Source organism: Heterodontus francisci, chromosome 27 (genome assembly GCF_036365525.1).
Source record: "Heterodontus francisci isolate sHetFra1 chromosome 27, sHetFra1.hap1, whole genome shotgun sequence".
In the NCBI taxonomy this organism is placed as follows: Eukaryota; Metazoa; Chordata; class Chondrichthyes; order Heterodontiformes; family Heterodontidae; genus Heterodontus; species Heterodontus francisci.
The window spans coordinates 18,774,199-18,792,250 of NC_090397.1; the positions used below are offsets into that span (position 1 = coordinate 18,774,199).

General features: G+C 45.3%; 1 protein-coding gene across 8 annotated transcripts in view; it reads right to left on the reverse strand.

Moving 5' to 3' along the window:
* Window positions 1-1,559, reverse strand: part of plekha5 (pleckstrin homology domain containing, family A member 5) — a 400,949-nt gene extending 399,390 nt beyond the window's left edge. For 7 of the 8 annotated variants that reach the window (XM_068058936.1, XM_068058935.1, XM_068058937.1 and 4 more), the window contains exons 1-3: window positions 1,463-1,559; window positions 1,285-1,361; window positions 728-785 (exon numbers count right to left, since the gene is read on the reverse strand). In XM_068058936.1, the coding sequence (XP_067915037.1) occupies window positions 728-785; window positions 1,285-1,361; window positions 1,463-1,548 (221 nt within the window). In that variant the 5' untranslated portion in view covers window positions 1,549-1,559. Of the gene's footprint in view, window positions 1-727; window positions 786-1,284; window positions 1,362-1,458 lie in introns of all 8 variants that reach the window. The other variant, XM_068058938.1, reaches the window with a different exon arrangement.
* Window positions 1,560-18,052: the final 16,493 nt, after the last annotated feature.

Genomic DNA, 18,052 nt, shown 5'->3' on the forward strand with positions numbered 1-18,052 from the left:
ACTATTAACATATCACAACTCTTGAAAGCTCAGTGAATACACATATAATGTCACAAACGTGGCTGAAAATAAATAATGAACTAGGGAGTCCTGTTAAGCACATGTTCAATTTGATTTAAAATCAAAAATTGCTCAAGCATCTTTTCTTTACTTGATAATTTATCTCTCGCCCCTAAGTTGTCACGACTTGATTTTACGTACAGAATTAGTCAGTGCTTTTTTAAAAAAAATTACACTTTGATACCTAACCAGAATAACACCAACTTTAGCCATGAGATTATTTTCCATTCATCACAGATAGTAACTAACTTGATCCCACTGAAATAAAGGAAACACGGGGGGGGGGGGGGGGGGGGTGGTGGGAGCTGGTTCATTCTGCACCGTGTATTTGACCGGATGTAAATGAACCACCAGAAACCTCGGAATAACGACCTGCTGGGTTTTTACATTTCGGGTGACGTTTAAGCGTCAGTTATGAATCAAAGCGTTGTTGGAACCGATATTGAAATCAACTGGCGCGACACGCCCACCCCACACAAAACGTGCAATCCACATTGAGTATCTTTAACCAGAATTTAACGTTTTTAACAAATATACACGCACACACTCAGCTAGCAAACTTGCATCCAGCTGGAAAACAGTACTGCACATGTACAGCAGGAGTGAGTTATCAGAGATTGCATGAGGCCAGTCACATCGTGAACCTGTCTCTCCTTGTTTTACTCACTTAATGTAATATCTCGCCCCTTCGAAGGTGTATCCTTCTTCCCAGCCGGTGGGGAGATCTGTCGGAGGAACAGACGAGGTGTAAGAGGTTCAAACTGAGGCATTCCCAGACTGTGCCCTTCTCCGTGGGAATCGCTCCCTCGCCAAGTCAGCCTGAGATTTGCAGCCCCGGGGCAGTGGGACTGAATGTCAGTGGGTGAGTGATGGGGGTCAGCAAGTTGCTGGGGGATAACAGGGATTCAAATCAACGGCATTCAATCCCGGCCTTTGGCAAACAATCCGCTCCGGTTGGAAAAGTGGGAGACAGCAGCCCGACCGATCACCTATCATTAATAGCCAGGGCTTGGGGATGAGCAGCCGGAGTCCCTCTCACTACCATCCAGGGGGGTCCCAAGTCTGCCCGGTTGAGAATCACTCCCCCCTTCCCTCATCCCCAGATCCCGGATTCCACCCCCACCCTCCACTCCCACCCATGGCCCCTCGGGCCGAATCACCCCCAGCACCGGCCCCGGGTCACTCCAACCCCCGGTCCCTCCCGCCCCGGGTCCCGCTCCATACCTGCCGTTTTGCGGTGCCCGCTGATGACGGCCTCGCCTGTCGCTGGATGCAACCAGGTTGTTCTCTGCGCTTCTTCACTGAGGGAGAAAAAGAGAGGAAACACAAAACAATGTGTGTGAAATGGAAAGGCTGGTTCAAGTGTCCGCCACGGGCCCCTCTCCCCTCCACACTCACTCACTCGATAAAGAAGACTCGTCCGTCCCGGGTAACCCCGTGAGACCAGGAGCCCGGCAACCGGAGCCACTCAGACCTGCAGTCCGCCATGTCTGAAAGTAGTGGTGATCCCGGCGCGCTCCCGAGATCGCAGGCCCCGCCTCCTTCCCAGCGGGCACGCGCGCTCAAGCGTCCACGCGCGGCACCGGCAGCGATGGTCGCGCGCCTTGGCAGGGGTTCAGGCTCGCGCACAAGCGCGCGTATCTGTGGTGGCGGGAACTGGCGCTGGGAATTTCCACAGCGTGTTACCAGGGCAACGTGGGAACCGGTTTCCCCTGCGACATGACAGGTAACACCAGCCCGCTGTGCACCGGCTTCAGGCAGAGCCACCCCCTACAAGTAACTCCAGCCCACAGTGCACCGGCTTCAGGCAGAGCCACCCCCTTACAGGTAATTCCAGCCCACAGTGCACCGGCTTCAGGCAGAGCCACCCCCTACAGGTAACTCCAGCCCACAGTGCACCGGCTTCAGGCAGAGCCACCCCCTACAGGTAACTCCAGCCCACTGTGCACCAGCTTCAGGCAGAGCCACCCTCTACAGGTAACTCCAGCCTGCTAAGCAACAGTTTCAGGCAGAGCCACCCTCTACAGGTAACTCCAACCCGCTGTGCACCAGCTTCGGACAGTGCCACCCCCTACAGGTAACTCCAGCCCACTGTGCACCAGCTTCAGGCAGAGCCACCCTCGACAGGTAACTTCAGCCCACTGTGCACCAGTTTCAGACAGAGCCACCGCCTACAGGTAACTCCAGACAACTGTGCACCAGTTTCAGGCAGAGCCACCCTCGACAGGTAACTCCAGCCCACTGTGCACCAGTTTCAGGCCGAGCCACCCCCTACAGGTAACTCCAGCCAACTGTGCACCAGCTTCAGACAGAGCCACCCCCGACAGGTAACTCCAGCCCGCTGTGCACCAGCTTGAGGCCGAGCCACCTGCTACAGGTAACTCCAGCCCACTGTGCACCAGTTTCAGGCAGAGCCACCCCCTACAGGTAACTCCAGCCCACAGTGCACCAGCTTCAGACAGAGCCACCCCCGACAGGTAACTCCAGCCCGCTGTGCACCAGCTTGAGGCCAAGCCACCTGCTACAGGTAACTCCAGCCCACTGTGCACCAGTTTCAGGCAGAGCCACCCCCTACAGGTAACTCCAGCCCACAGTGCACCGGCTTCAGGCAGAGCCACCCGCTACAAGTAACTCCAGCCCGCTGTGCCCCAGCTTCAGGCAGAGCCACCCCCTACAGGTAACTCCAGCCCACAGTGCACCGGCTTCAGGCAGAACCACCCGCTACAGGTAACTCCAGCCCATTATGCACCAGCTTCAGGCAGAGCCATCTCCTACAGGTAACTCCAGCCCACAGTGCACCGGCTTCAGGCAGATCCACCCGCTATAGGTCACGACAGCCCATTGTGCACCGGCTTCAGGCAGAGCCACCCGCTACAGGTAACTCCAGCCCACTGTGCACCTGCTTCAGGCAGAGCCACCCCCTACAGGTCACAACAGCCCATTGTGCACCGGCTTCAGGCAGATCCACCCGCTACAGGTAACTCCAGCCCACTGTGCACCAGCTTCAGGCAGAGCCATCCCCTATAGGTAACTCCAGCCCACAGTGCACCAGCTTCAGGCAGATCCACCCACTACAGGTAACTCCAGCCCACTGTGCACCAGCTTCAGACAGAGCCACCTCCTTCAGCTAACTCCAGCCCGCTGTGCACTAGTTTCAGGCAGTGCCACCGCCTACAGGTAACTTCAGCACACTGTGCAGAAGTTTCAGGCAGAGACACCCCCTACAGGTAACTCCAGCCCGCTGTGCACCAGCTTCAGACAGAGCCACCCCCTACAGGTAGCTCCAGCCAACTGTGCACCAGCTTCAGACAGAGCCACCCCCGACAGGTAACTCCAGCCCGCTGTGCACCAGCTTGAGGCCGAGCCACCTGCTACAGGTAACTCCAGACAACTGTGCACCAGTTTCAGGCAGAGCCACCCTCGAAAGGTAACTTCAGCCCACTGTGCACCAGTTTCAGACAGAGCCACCACCTACAGGTAACTCCAGACAACTGTGTACCAATTTCAGGCAGAGCCACCCTCGACAGGTAACTCCAGCCCACTGTGCACCAGTTTCAGGCAGAGCCACCCTCTACAGGTAACTCCAGCCCACTGTGCACCAGTTTCAGGCAGAGCCACCCCCTACAGGTAACTCCAGCCCGCTGTGCACCAGCTTCAGACAGAGCCACCCCCTACAGGTAGCTCCAGCCAACTGTGCACCAGCTTCAGACAGAGCCACCCCCGACAGGTAACTCCAGCCCGCTGTGCACCAGCTTCAGGCCGAGCCACCTGCTACAGGTAACTCCAGCCCACTGTGCACCAGTTTCAGGCAGAGCCACCCCCTACAGGTAACTCCAGCCCACAGTGAACCATCTTTAGAAAGGGATTCTTCCTACAGGTAACTCCAGCTCACTGCAAACTCTTTTGGGGGGGCTGGCAACCCACTGTGCACCCAGGTTTGGAGGGCTTTCCCAATGAGTACTTCCGACCCATGCGGGAGGGCGCATGGATAATACATACCCACATTGCACCCACCAGGTGGATCCCTACAGCAAAATGACCAGCAGGTGTCATCTGCACAATCTTTAAAGATTGTGTCCTTCTCTCAATGGGTAAATTTTACCACAATAAGCCCACTTCAGTACAGAACTGTCCAGAGCATGGGAGATACTAGCCTATTTTCAACTCATCATGGCACAAGAAAACCTACAGCTAAGCACACACAAGGCTGCTGCAGTAGCTTTTCTCTACATCAGGTTGTAGAGAGGAATGAAGTAAGTGCACAAAAGAGAGATTGAAAGCAAAAACCTTTACATTATGAATACAATCAGTATAAGTTATTAAGGCAACTTGCCAACACATGCACGTGATACACTGTACAATAGAGGGAATTATGGCCAGTCATGTTTGTTATGGGCAAAACAACCATGTTTAGCCAAGTAAAAAGTTGTTCTTGCCTACCACCTACCTGCTGTGCACAAGTCCATCATGCTGCCTTTACTGCCCAGCACTTGGGCACATGCTTTATTGGTAAGCCAAACTCTGGTTTATTGAAGGTAACTCCACCTCCTAGAATTCTAGATATCCAGTATGTTAAATAATATGGCCTAACTAGACCCTCTGAAATGAGTTTTCCCCTTTTCCCCACCCTCCCATTATATGTGTGACAATATCAGCTGAAAAATCTGGCTGGCTGAAGACAACCTGTCAGACAGGGGGATTCCTACAGGTAAATATTGTGGTGCCTTCGCATAGGTGCCACAGAACACTCCTGGCATATCAGGGAGGGAGAGAAGGAAAGGGATCCCTTAGGTAAATCCTACAACCTGACTTGAAGCAGCTTTCATCTGTTTATCTGCAACCACACAGGGAATGTAAGCTCAGGACAATTTACTGGCAAATGACACATTTAACTGTCAACATCCCACAGTGCACCCAATGCATCATACACTGAACAGGCTCAGGGGAATATGCAAATAAACACTTACAATAAAGTGACATGATCCAATGCACTCTAATCAAAAGGTAAACAGTATCATACCTAAAATAGAGAGGTGCACGAAGGGTGAAACATCCAGCTGACTACATCATTACCTGAGCCAGGAGCTCCCATTACATTGTTGACAGTGCAAGAAGGGCAGTCATGAAAAACTAGCAATTTAATTGCATTATGTTACTGCCAGATGGGAAATGATAGGGATGGTTTCCCTTTCCATCCCTCAACTGACCAAAGACAATGTTTTTATTAGAAATGTGTTTTAACACCTGAGCTTTTTAATGATAAAGATAAATGACAGATTTTCTCATAGTTTAAAGGAAGTTAAATGTTTATTGAGCAACACCCAAAAATATTCGCAACTTCACCCATGCTCACGTGCACACAGAGACACACTTACACACAAGAAAAGATAGAGATTAAAAGATAATATGAGTTTAGGTCTAATGGTTTTTAAAAGATTTTATTGTAAACCTTGTATTCTTCCTCAGGGTGGGGGGGTGAAGATTTTTAAAAAAAATGGTGCAGCCCTGTTTTCCTTTTTCCTGCTTTAGTGAAGACAAAACTTGGAAAGTTTCAAGAGGGCGAATGCATTCTTGCAGTCTTCGTTTTGTTGTATCTCAGTAATAGTTCAAAGTCGAAAACCCTGGTACAATTTCTCAGGTATGGAGTTCAAGGCCACTCCAGTCACTGCCTACATGTAGTTTAAAGATGGTGTTCTTAGGCAGGGCTTTTCTTTTTCCACTGGAACAGATGGAATCTCTCCCTCGCTGGCTCTCTGCCTGCCCAGCATATGCTTTTATTAAGCTCCTTATCAGATCCCTGGTTTCTGTCATGTGACCATGGTTTCTCTTTACTATTCTTCTTATAACTGGCATCTAATGTTGGGACCACTTTTAGACAATGGGGTCTGGATGTTACCCATCTTCATTCCATTTTTATAAAGTGCAGTTTTGCACACCCATTCATTTTGAGACACTGTGGGCTGGGTTTTGTGTGGCCCTGTGTGGCGGGATCGACGGTGACATGGTCATGGTGTATCGCAACGTGTGGCAGGATGGAGGGCCCGTCGCCAAGCGCTCTTCCCAGGGGCAGGATAGGCCAATGACTGCCTTCCCGGCCAGAGGGTAACTGAGGCCCTTACGTGGCCTATTAACAGCCAATTAAGGGCCTTTTCCCACCGCCGCTGGGATCCTACTGGTGGCAGAGGGGACTCCACCACGCGGGGAGGTCGCCTTATAACACAAGGCGCCCTCCCTGCAGGCTTGGGGATGTCCCTCCTCTGTGGGCAATTTGTGGCCCACGGAGGACCCTCACGAGGAACCAATTCACCCCCCGGGCCACCACACCCTGGACTGCAAGACCACCCCCCAGCCCCACCCCCTCACCTTCTGGACTGGCCCCGGCGACTCCGCCTCACCTACCTCTTGTCTGGGGTTCCAGCGCTGGACCTAGATCCAAGGCCTCTGCAGTACTAGCCGTGGCCACCACTCCTGGTGGCCCTGCCGATTCTGCTGAGCTGCCAGTAGCTCATGGAGGTGGGATCCCCGTCTTTAAAGGGATGGGGATCCCGCCTCCTATAATTTTGATTTAAAAAGACCAGAGGATCACTCTGAGGGGGCGTGAAAATGCATAGGCGGGGTTCCTCCGCCTATACAGCCCCGCACCAGGAGCCCCACCTCCAGCACAAAATCCAGCCCAATGTCTGCCAGGCCATTGTTAACCCAATTTGTTGAAGAGAGGTAGCCATTGATACAGAAAGGGCCATTTACATTTCAATACCTTTTCCAAGACTGGTCCAGACATGAAGATTGACTCAGCGTTCTTGTAGTTTCCATGTGTATTTGCAGTATAGGATAAGGTCACCTGACCTCAACTCCATCTTGTTTTTCAGAAAAGTGCCCATTTTGGGTTTGTTTTATAAGTTCATTATATAGTTCATAATTCCTCCTTGCACGAGCGTGACAGTTATTAGGGAGGCAGGGGCGGGCTGGTGGGGGTGGGGGGGTGGAATCAGAGCTAATCATTGAGGTAGTGTACAGAGCTGAATCCAAAATATGTCATCAGATCACATGAACAAAAAACTAAAACAGCAAAAATTACTCTGTTTTCTTACTTACTTAAAATTTCACACTTGAATGAACATATTTCAAAAATTCTTTCTTAAAAGTGTCTACCCACAATTGTGCTTTTCACTGTACTCTATAAGATCATCCTGCAAGTTCCATTGTCAAATGTATACCAACAGGACAACATCACCTGACCATCAAATGTATTACTCCACACTCAATTGAGGCCATGGCTAATTCAGCCTTGTTTGAGGGTAATTGTCTGCTGTAGACCTACCAGGAATTGGAGTGTGACATCACAAACACACTTTTGATTGCACCCATAAAGACAATAAATTTGAGGGCCTAGAAATTGGATTCGTGCTGTCCCCGTTTTACTGGCATAAAACGGTACCTAAGGGTCCAATATGGTGTGCAATATAATGTGCTTGTGGTCTTTTGTGGCAGAATGCAACACCCACCATATTGGTTAGGGCTGCTCAAGTATGCATCCAGTTTGTATGCCTGAAACTGCGTTGGGCCAATTGCATATGCAAATCAGAGGCTTAAGATCCGTTTGGACCCCCCCATGACCACAGCATGTGCCCAACATACCACAGTCACACAGCAGCCAAACTAGAGGTCCTTAAAAGTACAGCCACTGAAAAGGTGCATTGTACTTTTTACTCATCTCGTGGCAACCACCATTTGCCTCCTCTCCCAATTGCCTCTCCCCTGAGCTCTTATGATGCTCTTAGGCTGGCATCCTAGCCAGCCAATATTGCTGTTTTGCTGTGCGCATTGGTTGCTGCATTTGCCTACATAACAATAGTAGCTACATTTTAAAAATAATTAATTGTTTGTGAAATGCTATGAGGACATGACAAGGCTCAATATAATTGCAAGTCCTTTATTAAACATTGGTGGCTGAGTGCTTACCTCAACACCAAGTAGAGGTTTACCTTCAAATGAACAAATGTGGGAAAGATCATTGCAGGATTTTCAAAGACTCAGTGACAGATGCTATATCAACATTAAAATATATCTAGTAGGAACATCCTGGTATGATATAAAACATGGCAATTTGCAAATGACATGAATGACGAGTTAATGCGTTTCCTGTGTATTTGGCAGGGTTACAGCACTTATGCAGGACTGTAGTGTGAGCTAAAGTATCAAAAGCACTGAGATTTACTATCAAACAATGTTAGTATAGAGTCTCAGATAAGCTGATTGTAACCTATAACATGATTAAATGTGTTGGTTGAAGGACTATTCCTTGCACACAAACGTAGAAATAGAAGACATTTATTTGCATTTCCAGATGTACAACAGTATACCAGCAATAAAAACAGAAAATGCTGGAAATAATCAGCAGGTCAGGCAGCATCTGTGGAGAGAGAAACAGAGTTAACGTTTCAGGTTGATGACCCTGTAATGTTAACTCTGTTTCTCTCTCCACAGATGCTGCCAGACTCGCTGAGTATTTCCAGCATTTCTTTCTGTTTTTTATTTCAGATTTCCTGCATTTGCAGTATTTTGCTTTAGTATACCAGCAAATTTTCTGAATGGTTGCTATTCAGAAATTATGCTTCTGTTCTCATCTTTAGTCACATCCCCAACCCTTCTGTTACTCTGCATCTGAAGTATCTTGGCATGCTCAGTGTGTTGAAGATAGTATATTCAATCAAGTTGTCATTCATTTAAATGGGTTTGCTATTGTTTCCATATTTTTCTCATAAAAATTTTCTATGAAGGGGAAAGATTTGCAGAGCTACGAGGGTGTGGGACGATCTAAATTGCTCTTGCATAGAAACGGCATGGGCTTGACAGGCCAAATGGTCTCCTTCTGTGCTGTAATCATTCCATGATTCTATTCTTTGATTCATTCTTGGTAGTTTGATTTTAACAGGCTACCTCTAAACACTGCAGTGGAAGAGATAGAGAATATTAACACCTATGATCATTTCAAAGAGCAGTGAAAAACAATGTCTTCAAGAATTTAGGTATGCTACTTAAATATGCCAAGAATTAGCTTATACTGTTTTTATTGAAAATCAAAGTGAGGGGGCAAGACCCATGCTCCAGGGCACCACCAAGACTGAAAACAGTTGCAACAGCTGTTTAAACCTACCAAACCACTATAATAACTATTCTTATACCATATAGACAATTTGGTACTTCTTTGTGGAGTCTTATGAATTCTAAAATTTACTTAATTAAATGCTCCTTTGCCCTATAATTGATACATTATAGACCTCTAAACCTGTCTCCATTCTACGTATCTGATCTGCAGTCTGATCTGCATTCTGGTTCTGTTTTTATTGGATTTTCATTGTCTGTTTAGATTGACTTGCGCTATAGTGATAATCAAGGTCTCTTTTAAATGCTTATTCTGTGTTCACTAGAAATGTACACACTGTCACATAATTTCCAGAATAGATTTGAATTTGTAATGCCTGAGCAAAGAGATTTAATATGCAACATCTCAAATTATAAATCATGGGTAATTCACTCTTTGACACCTCTGCAGATAAACATGGTAAGCAAGGAGATCTCCAAACACACAGCACAAGAACAGACATCATAAGGAAGGATACAACAGCATACTCTAGATAAATCTTACAACAAAAGAACCATTCTCAACATGATAATGCCTAGTAGATTATCATGTGTGAACTCCCTCAGGTAGGTTATTCCATATGTTATTAATGGCAATTGATTTATGCAATATACATTTATTGGCTCAGGATTATCCTGGCTGGGCTATGCTTTTTATATTTTTATTGCCTGTACATATGTTTTGAGAGGGAGGAAGCCTATGTTAAATGACAATGGCTCAGATTTTGCAGTGTTAATGAGGGCACAACTTTCAATGTTCGCCACCATTACTCCACTGAAACTGACAGCAACCTTTCTGACTCTATGCTGCTCCAGCGAGTGCACAGATGTGTTCCCCTAGACTACAATCTCTCAGCAATAGGTGAATTGATGAACATTTCCACTTTTACGCTGTTAGTCTCACTGTAAAACCCCTTGGAAAAGTTACACCTTGTTGAATGAGGTGTAATTGGGTTTTTAACACTGTATTAACTTCATAATTACTGCTAAACACCCTCACTGGCCCAGAAAAGCTCATTTATATTTGTGGAATGTCAAGTTTCACCATTGTGAAAAAATCCACATATTTTTGAAATAGTAAAAAAATTAAAGTTCGGTTATAATATTTTAGCTACTATCTTAATCCATAATCCCTACTCTTTATCATTTATTTTGCTATCTGAAAATTTAAATTAAAAGTTTGCTGTCTAAGAATACTTGAATGTGATTGGCTGCTTACCCTGTTTGCTGGCATCACTGCTGCTGGATGCCAGAAGATCGCCTTAACTTAGCGCCAGATTTAAACTGCCATCGGGAAAGGAGAGGTTCACACTACAAAAATCTCTATATTTTTTTGCAAAATTGATGAAGGAAAGAAAATGAAAGCGTTTGCATTTATACAGCGCCTCTCAAGGCCTCAGGACATCCCAAAGCACTTCAACAGGAAGGATGCCACCTTGGCTTATGCATCCAGAATAAAAGGCCTTCATTCCTCATTCACATCATCTAACTGACTTATGAATGAGTCTAAAGACTTTGCTTCCACCGTTCTACCCAGAAACTATCTGCCTTGTTCTACTATGCTAGAATACGTCAAAGTTGTGTTTCCGGATTAACCTTATCTATATCATTTAATATCTTGTATACGTCTATAACTTACCCTGTAACTCATCTCCTTTCAAGTCTAAAGAGTCCCACTTTTGCCAGTAATTCACTTCTTAGACCCCATAAATCAGCTTTATAACTCTTTATAACACATTGTACAGCGAGCTCGCCACTGGTATCAGACCCAATGGCCGTCCATGTCTCCGCTATAAAGACGTCTGCAAATGCGACATGAAATCGTGTGACATTGATCACAAGTCGTGGGAGTCAGTTGCCAGCATTCGCCAGAGCTGGCGGGCAGCCATAAAGACAGGGCTAAATTGTGGCGAGTCGAAGAGACTTAGTAGTTGGCAGGAAAAAAGACAGAGGCGCAAGGGGAGAGCCAACTGTGCAACAGCCCCGACAAACAAATTTCTCTGCAGCACCTGTGGAAGAGCCTGTCACTCCAGAATTGGCCTTTATAGCCACTCCAGGCGCTGCTTCACAAACCACTGACCACCTCGAGGCGCATATCCATTGTCTCTCGAGATAAGGAGGCCCAAAGAAGAAGAACTCTTGTGTTTAAGAATTATACCAAAAGCCGTTGTTGTTATCTGATGTGATGATTTTATATATCTTTGGTTTCACATTAAAAATCATAGAAGTGGCCTTTACAGAGAAAAATGCCAGTTTTCCCTGTAATATTTGTCAATTGAATCTGTAACTGATTTACATCACTGAATTTCTGTAATTCACTTAAATAATTAAATAATATTTAAACCATCTTAATCAGCTTGTTAAAAAAAATCTACAAAATGATTATTTTATTTTATACTGTCTTATAAATGTTTTAATGTAAATGCTTACTTTTGAGGAAGAAATGTAGATCATACAGAGGTTGGACAAATATTAAATGTGCCCTAATTGTTTGTTCTAGTCAAATTGATGGAGGTAATATGCATTTAATGAAAGCCAACCTCATGTCACTGCTGATTAAAGTACTCAGGGATCAGTTATGAAAGATGCAGCAAATAAATATTGATCTCCAACATGGTAAATTAACTCAGACTGCATTATGAGTAGCATCTTCTGTGGACTTGATTTGCATTAGCTCTAAGATTGGCACGATCTAATTGGTGGTCCAACCAAACTACTACCATGATGTAAAATGATGAGTTTCCCTCCTGCTTTGGCAAACATTGATTCAAAAATATTTGGAAAACAAAACAATCACTGACAACATGTAAATGAACAGAAAATATATATAGGAATCAGCTGAAAATTATGCTGACGAGGCTACAAAACCAAGCAACACTCACTTTGCTGGAGGCAATGCAACAAAAGATTGACATAACTTGACAGTCTGCACAAATAAGGTAGATCTGCCCATTAAAAGGTCAAAATGGAAGACAAAGATTTTACTTTGGATTAATCTCATGTTCTCAGCATAACAGAGGGGGAGAAGATATAAGAAGAAATTAATAGCAAATTAATGTAAATTGCTAAGTGAAGAAGTAGAGGATTAGATAAAGTCCTGGTTTTACAGAATTTTTGGTTGGGCAATGGAGATCATGAAAAATACCACAGAGATTAAGTAAATTTCTACATACAGTTCCCCCATCCAAGAAATATTTAACCAGACCAGACTGGTGGTAACCACTTAGTTTGTTTTTTCAGAGGTCAGTTTAAGCTTTCAGGAGAAGCATTTCACCTGTATTAAAAATATTCAGGTCTTAGTTCAAAAGTAATTCATAAAGTCATGGGGGAAAAATTGGATAAAGTCCAAAAATGGGTGTGAGGAACACAATGCAAGATTAACCCACTAAAATAAAAGTAAAATACTACAGATGCTGGAAATCTGAACTAAAAACAGAACGGTCTGGAAATACTCAGCAGGTCAGGCAGCATCTGTGGAGAGGGAAGCAGAGTTAACATTTCAGGCTTGTGACCTTTCATCAGAACTGGCAAAGGTAAGAAAAGTATTACGTTTTAAGAAAGTGAAGGGGAGGGGGGCAGTGGTAGGGAAGAGAACAAAAGGGAAGGTGTGTGATAGGGCAGAGGGCAGGAAAGATTAAATAACACAGATGTCATAGGAAAAGGCAAAGAGCATGTTAATGATTATGGTGAAAGACAAAGCATTAGTCCAGACAGAGTGTTAATTGCAGAATAATGAGCAGCTCTGTCCAAATGCACAACATAAAAAGCAGGCACATGGTTAGAAAATAAAATAAAATAAAAATAAATTAAAAAAGGCTAGTCATGCTTTGAAATTGTTGAACTCAATGTTGAGTCTGGAAGGCTGTAGAGTGTCTAATCGAAAGACCAGGTGCTGCTTCTTGAGCTTGCATTTATGTTCACTGGAACACTGCAGCAGGCCCAGGACAGAAATGTGGGCATGAGAGCAGGGGGTGTGTTGAAAGGCAAGCAACTGGAAGCTCGGGGTCATGCTTTTGGACTGAGCGGAGGTGTTCCGCAAAGCATTCACCCAATTTACGTTTGGTCTCCCCAACGTAGAGGCAACCGCATTGTGTTTAGCGAATACAGTATACTAAATTGAAAGAAGTACAAGTAAATCACTTCTTCACCTGGAAGGAGTGTTTGGGGCCTTGGATGGTGAGGAGAGAGGAGGTAAAAGGGCAGGTATTACACCTCCTGTGATTACATGGGAAGGTGCCATGGGAAGGGGACGAGATGTCAGGGGTGATGGATGAGTGGGCCAGGGTGTCATGGAGGGAATGATCCCTAACCATGTGCCTGTTTTTCATGTTGTGTGTTTGGACAGAACTGCTCATTATTCTGCCATTAACACTCTCTCTGGACTAATGCTTTGTCTTTCACCCCAATCATTAACATGCTCTTTGCCTTTGTCCCATCTTTGTTATTTAATCTCCCCACCCTCTGCCCTATCACACACCTTCCCTTTTGTTCTCTTCCCTACCACCACCCCCATCCCCTTCACTTGCTTAAAACCTAATACTTTTCTTACCTTTGCCAATTCTGATGAAAGGTCACAGACCTCTCTCCACAGATGCTGCCTGACCTGCTGAGTATTTGCAGCCTTTCTGTTTTTATATGCAAGATTGACCCACCCCTGTTCCTCTCAATGCAAGCAAACTTTGTGCATGCCTCAGCAGAGAGCTCAAGTTTGTGGGAGGCAGCACCACTTAAACCGAGCCTGCACTACCTAAAGCCAGCCCGCATCTCTTAAATGGGTGATGCATTCGGGTTGCAGCAGGTGCTGGAAGTGACTGGGAAGAGTGTTCCAGCAAAAGGAACCTAGAATAATGGCTTAATAAGGCAAAGAGACTGCTGTCAGGTTCCCCGTGCAGTACTGGAGTCCTTAGTGAAGGAGGTGGACAAAGGTCCTCTATACAGAGGGGGCCAAGAAACTCTAGATAGACACTACGAAGATTGTGGAAGCAGGTAGCCAACAATAATAATTCTTTTTTAATTCTTTCATGGAATGTGAGTGTCACTGGCAAGGCCAGCATTTATTGCCCATCGCTAATTGCCTTTAAGATGGTGGTGGTGAGCTGCCTTCTTGAACCGCTGCAGTCCATCTGGTGCAGGTAAACCCACAGTGATGTTAGGGAGGGAGTTCCAGGATTTTGATCCAGCGACCGTGAAGGAACGGCAATATATTTCCAAGTCAGGATATTGTGTGACTTGGAGGGGAGATTGCAGATGGTGGTATTCCCATGAGTCTGCTGCCCTTGTCCTTCTAGGAGAAAGAGGTTGCTGGTTTGGAAGGTGCTGTCAAAGGAGGCGTGGTGAGTTGCTGCAGTGCATCTTGTGCACACTGCTGCCATTGCACATTTGTGATGGAGGGAGTGCATGTTTAAGGTGGTGGATGGGGTGTCAATCAAGCAGAGTGCTTTGTCCTGGATGGCATCAAGCTTCCTGAGTGTTGTTGGACCCACACTCAACCAGGTAAGTGGAGAGTATTCCGTCACACTCCTGACCTGTGCCTTGTAGATGGTGGACAGGCTTGGGCAGTCAGGAAGTGGAATTACAGAATTCCCAGTCTTTGACCTGCTCTTGTAACCACAGTATTTATATGGCTGGTCCAGTTCAGTTTCTGGTCAATGGTAATCCCCAAGGTGTTGATAGTGGGGGAATTCAGTGATGGAAATGCCATTGAATGAGAAGGGGAGATGGTGAGGTTCTCTCTTGTTGGAGATGGTCATTGCCTGGCACTTGTGTGGCGCAAATGTTAGTTTCCACTTACCAACCCAAACCTGAATGTTGTCCAGGTCTTGCTGCATGCATATGGACACCGACTGATTCAGTATCTGAGGTGTTGTGAATGGTATTGAACATCATACAAACATCAGCGAACATCCCACTTTTGACCTTATTATGGATCATTGATGAAGCAGCTGTGGATGGTTGGGCCTAGGACATCACCCTGAGGAACTGCTGCAGTGATGTCCTGGGGCTGAGATGATTGGCCTCCAACAACCACAACCATCTTCCTTTGTGCTAAGTATGACTCCAGCCAATGGAGAATTTCCCCCCTGATTCTCATTGACTTCAATTTGGCTAGGGCTTCTTGATGCCACACTCGGTCAAATGCTGCCTTGATGTCAAGGATAATCACTCTCACCGAATATTTGAGTTCAGTTTATAACGCACTTTTAATGTTACAAAATATTCCAAGGCACTCCTCAGGAGCATTATGAAACAAAATATGATACCAATCCACATAAGGAGATATTAGGTCAGATTACCAAAAGCTTGGTCAAAGAGGTTTTAAGTAGTGTCTTAAAGGAGGAAAGCCATCGAGATCAATACCAACAGTGTAGCCCCGACGACCTGGATGCAGCGCCAAAAGAAGTTCAATGACCTCACACGAGTGATCAAGGTCAGTGAATGCACCTTCAAATGCCACACCCTACCAAATGAACCACTCTAGCCTCACACACTGCTCCATTCAGCATCCCCTTTCACTCACCTATCAACAATCACTATCAACTGTAACTCATACTTCACATTCATAGCTGCACTCCACCCTCACTCACACACCACTGCTGCAAGCCTCACACCCACATCTCGTACCGTGCACACACTGCCATCGATTCAACTATGATAGGCTCATCACCCAAACAGATTTCACGACACTCACTGACACACGTCCCTCTCTGTTGCAGGAGAAGATGGCACATAACTGCAGGCAGCAGCACCTAACCGGCAGAGCACAGGCACGGCTGCATGTCCTGACTGCAATTGAGGTGACCCTGCTTGCCATCATTCAGTGGGGTTGAACTTTGAAACACTATCTCTGGCCTGTTGATGGTCTGCTCCAAACTAATTTTCCGGTTCAGATCCCACTTCCCCTTCATCCCGCAATCTTTTCTGATATAGCAGCTGTAAATTATGTAAGCATGCACCTCTTGCTTCCCCCTTCCATCACCACAAAACTACCCTTCTGCCTTTCTGCTTTCAGATGCCAAAAATTGTCACCCAGCCAGGCCGTGACGCAGGAGTGTGAAGTGCCAGAGGGGCTAGAGACTGGTGATGCTGAAACATCATCACTCAATCTCACAATCGCACTCACCTGTTCAGATTCTGGCATTGATATTGCATATGCTTGACACCAAATTGAGTGATGTAGTGCTTTCTAGAACTTATAAAATGTCACAGTTCAGATGCAGATCATTTAACCCATATTATATAGTTCATTTGAATTAGAGTTTTTTAAACTACTACTAGGCTAAGAGACAGGAGTGATGTAACATCTTGTGATGTCACTGCATCACTGTGACATCTGTAGCATGGCTATATTACCATCTGTCCTGTTGATTTTCAGGAGCTTCTCAGAATGAAGTTGGTTGTCAGGTGCTTCCCTAACTGTTGTGGGGGTTTGGTGAAGGGGGTGGGGCTAGGAGTGGAAAAATTGCAGATGCAATCTGAATGGTCTTTTTGAGAAAGATGAAAATAAGAGCCAATGCTGAGCAGGCTCTAAATTTCTGTCAGGCGCAGAGAATGGCATCTGTTGTGGCGAGGCCAATACAACATTTCAAATTGAGATTGTTAGATTTTTGCTGGGCAAGCGTATTAAGGGTTATGGAACCCAGGCAGTTAAATGGACATTTTGGGTGGAAGTTGCAGTGGTTCAGAAATACTTTTTCAGATCTAACATTCTCCCACTAATATGTACTTTTTCTGTTTCACATGTTCAGTTTTTAAACTCCAGTTCCTTGATGCCGTTATTTCAGCATTGTCATGATGGGGCTTCAACTCTCCTCATCTCCACTATTATGATATCATTATTATTACATCAAGTTGACAGAAGATACAGATCAGCAATGGTCTAATTGAATGGTGGAACTGAATGGCCTAATCTTGTTACTATAGTATCACTATTGCTTAGTGAGTGGAGGTTTGGGGCGAGGGAGACAAAAAGCATCAACTTGCAGAAGGCAGTGACTCATTGCCAAGTTATAAACAGTGATTAAAGTGGGATTTGTTAAGGAGCACTCATCCCCACTGTGTTTTTGTAATCTTCAGCAACCCTACCCTAATATCGTCGAATCTGCCCTGCAACCTTCACACTCGTTACTTACAAACATTCAAAAACCTTGTCAGTATTCTCGAAATATGACCAGTTTGGGTGGAAGTTGTAGTGGTTCAGAAATACTTTTTCATGTCTAACATTCTCCCACTGATATGTACTTTTTCTGTTTCACACATTCAGTTTTTAAACTCCAATTCCTTGATGCCTTTATCATTGTCGTGATGGAGCTTCAACTCCCCTCATCTCCACTCACTTTTGTTTTTCTAGCATCAGATTCATTGTTGGGGTCCCCCAGACTGGAAAATGTAACACCAGCTGGGAAATGCTGAATGTGCAGCTGGTGCTAAATATTCCAGTCTTTTTTTTAAAGTCTTTCAATGAATTTTCTCGATGTTCCCTAATTGGCACTGCAAACTGAAAAAAAACTGCAACTTTTAGAATCTCAGGAGATTATTACATCAGATACTAACTGCCTGCCAATAGACCATTTCTCATCATCTTCTTTGTATCAGGCACTTTCAGACTTGGAACTCTGTCCTAGATTTGCATTGAGATGGATCTTAAGGGAATCTCCAAAACACTGACATAAGAAGAACACTCCCAGAAGTCATTAAAATAATGTAAAGCCTGGAGCAAGAGTTCCTAGATATTAGAAAATTGTGCCTTGCCTCATCTGTTTGTGGGCAGCAATCATGGTGGAAGAAAGAACTGATTGTTCAATTAGATTTAGTTTCATACTTTGTCAGGGAAACAGCAATTTAGAACTGC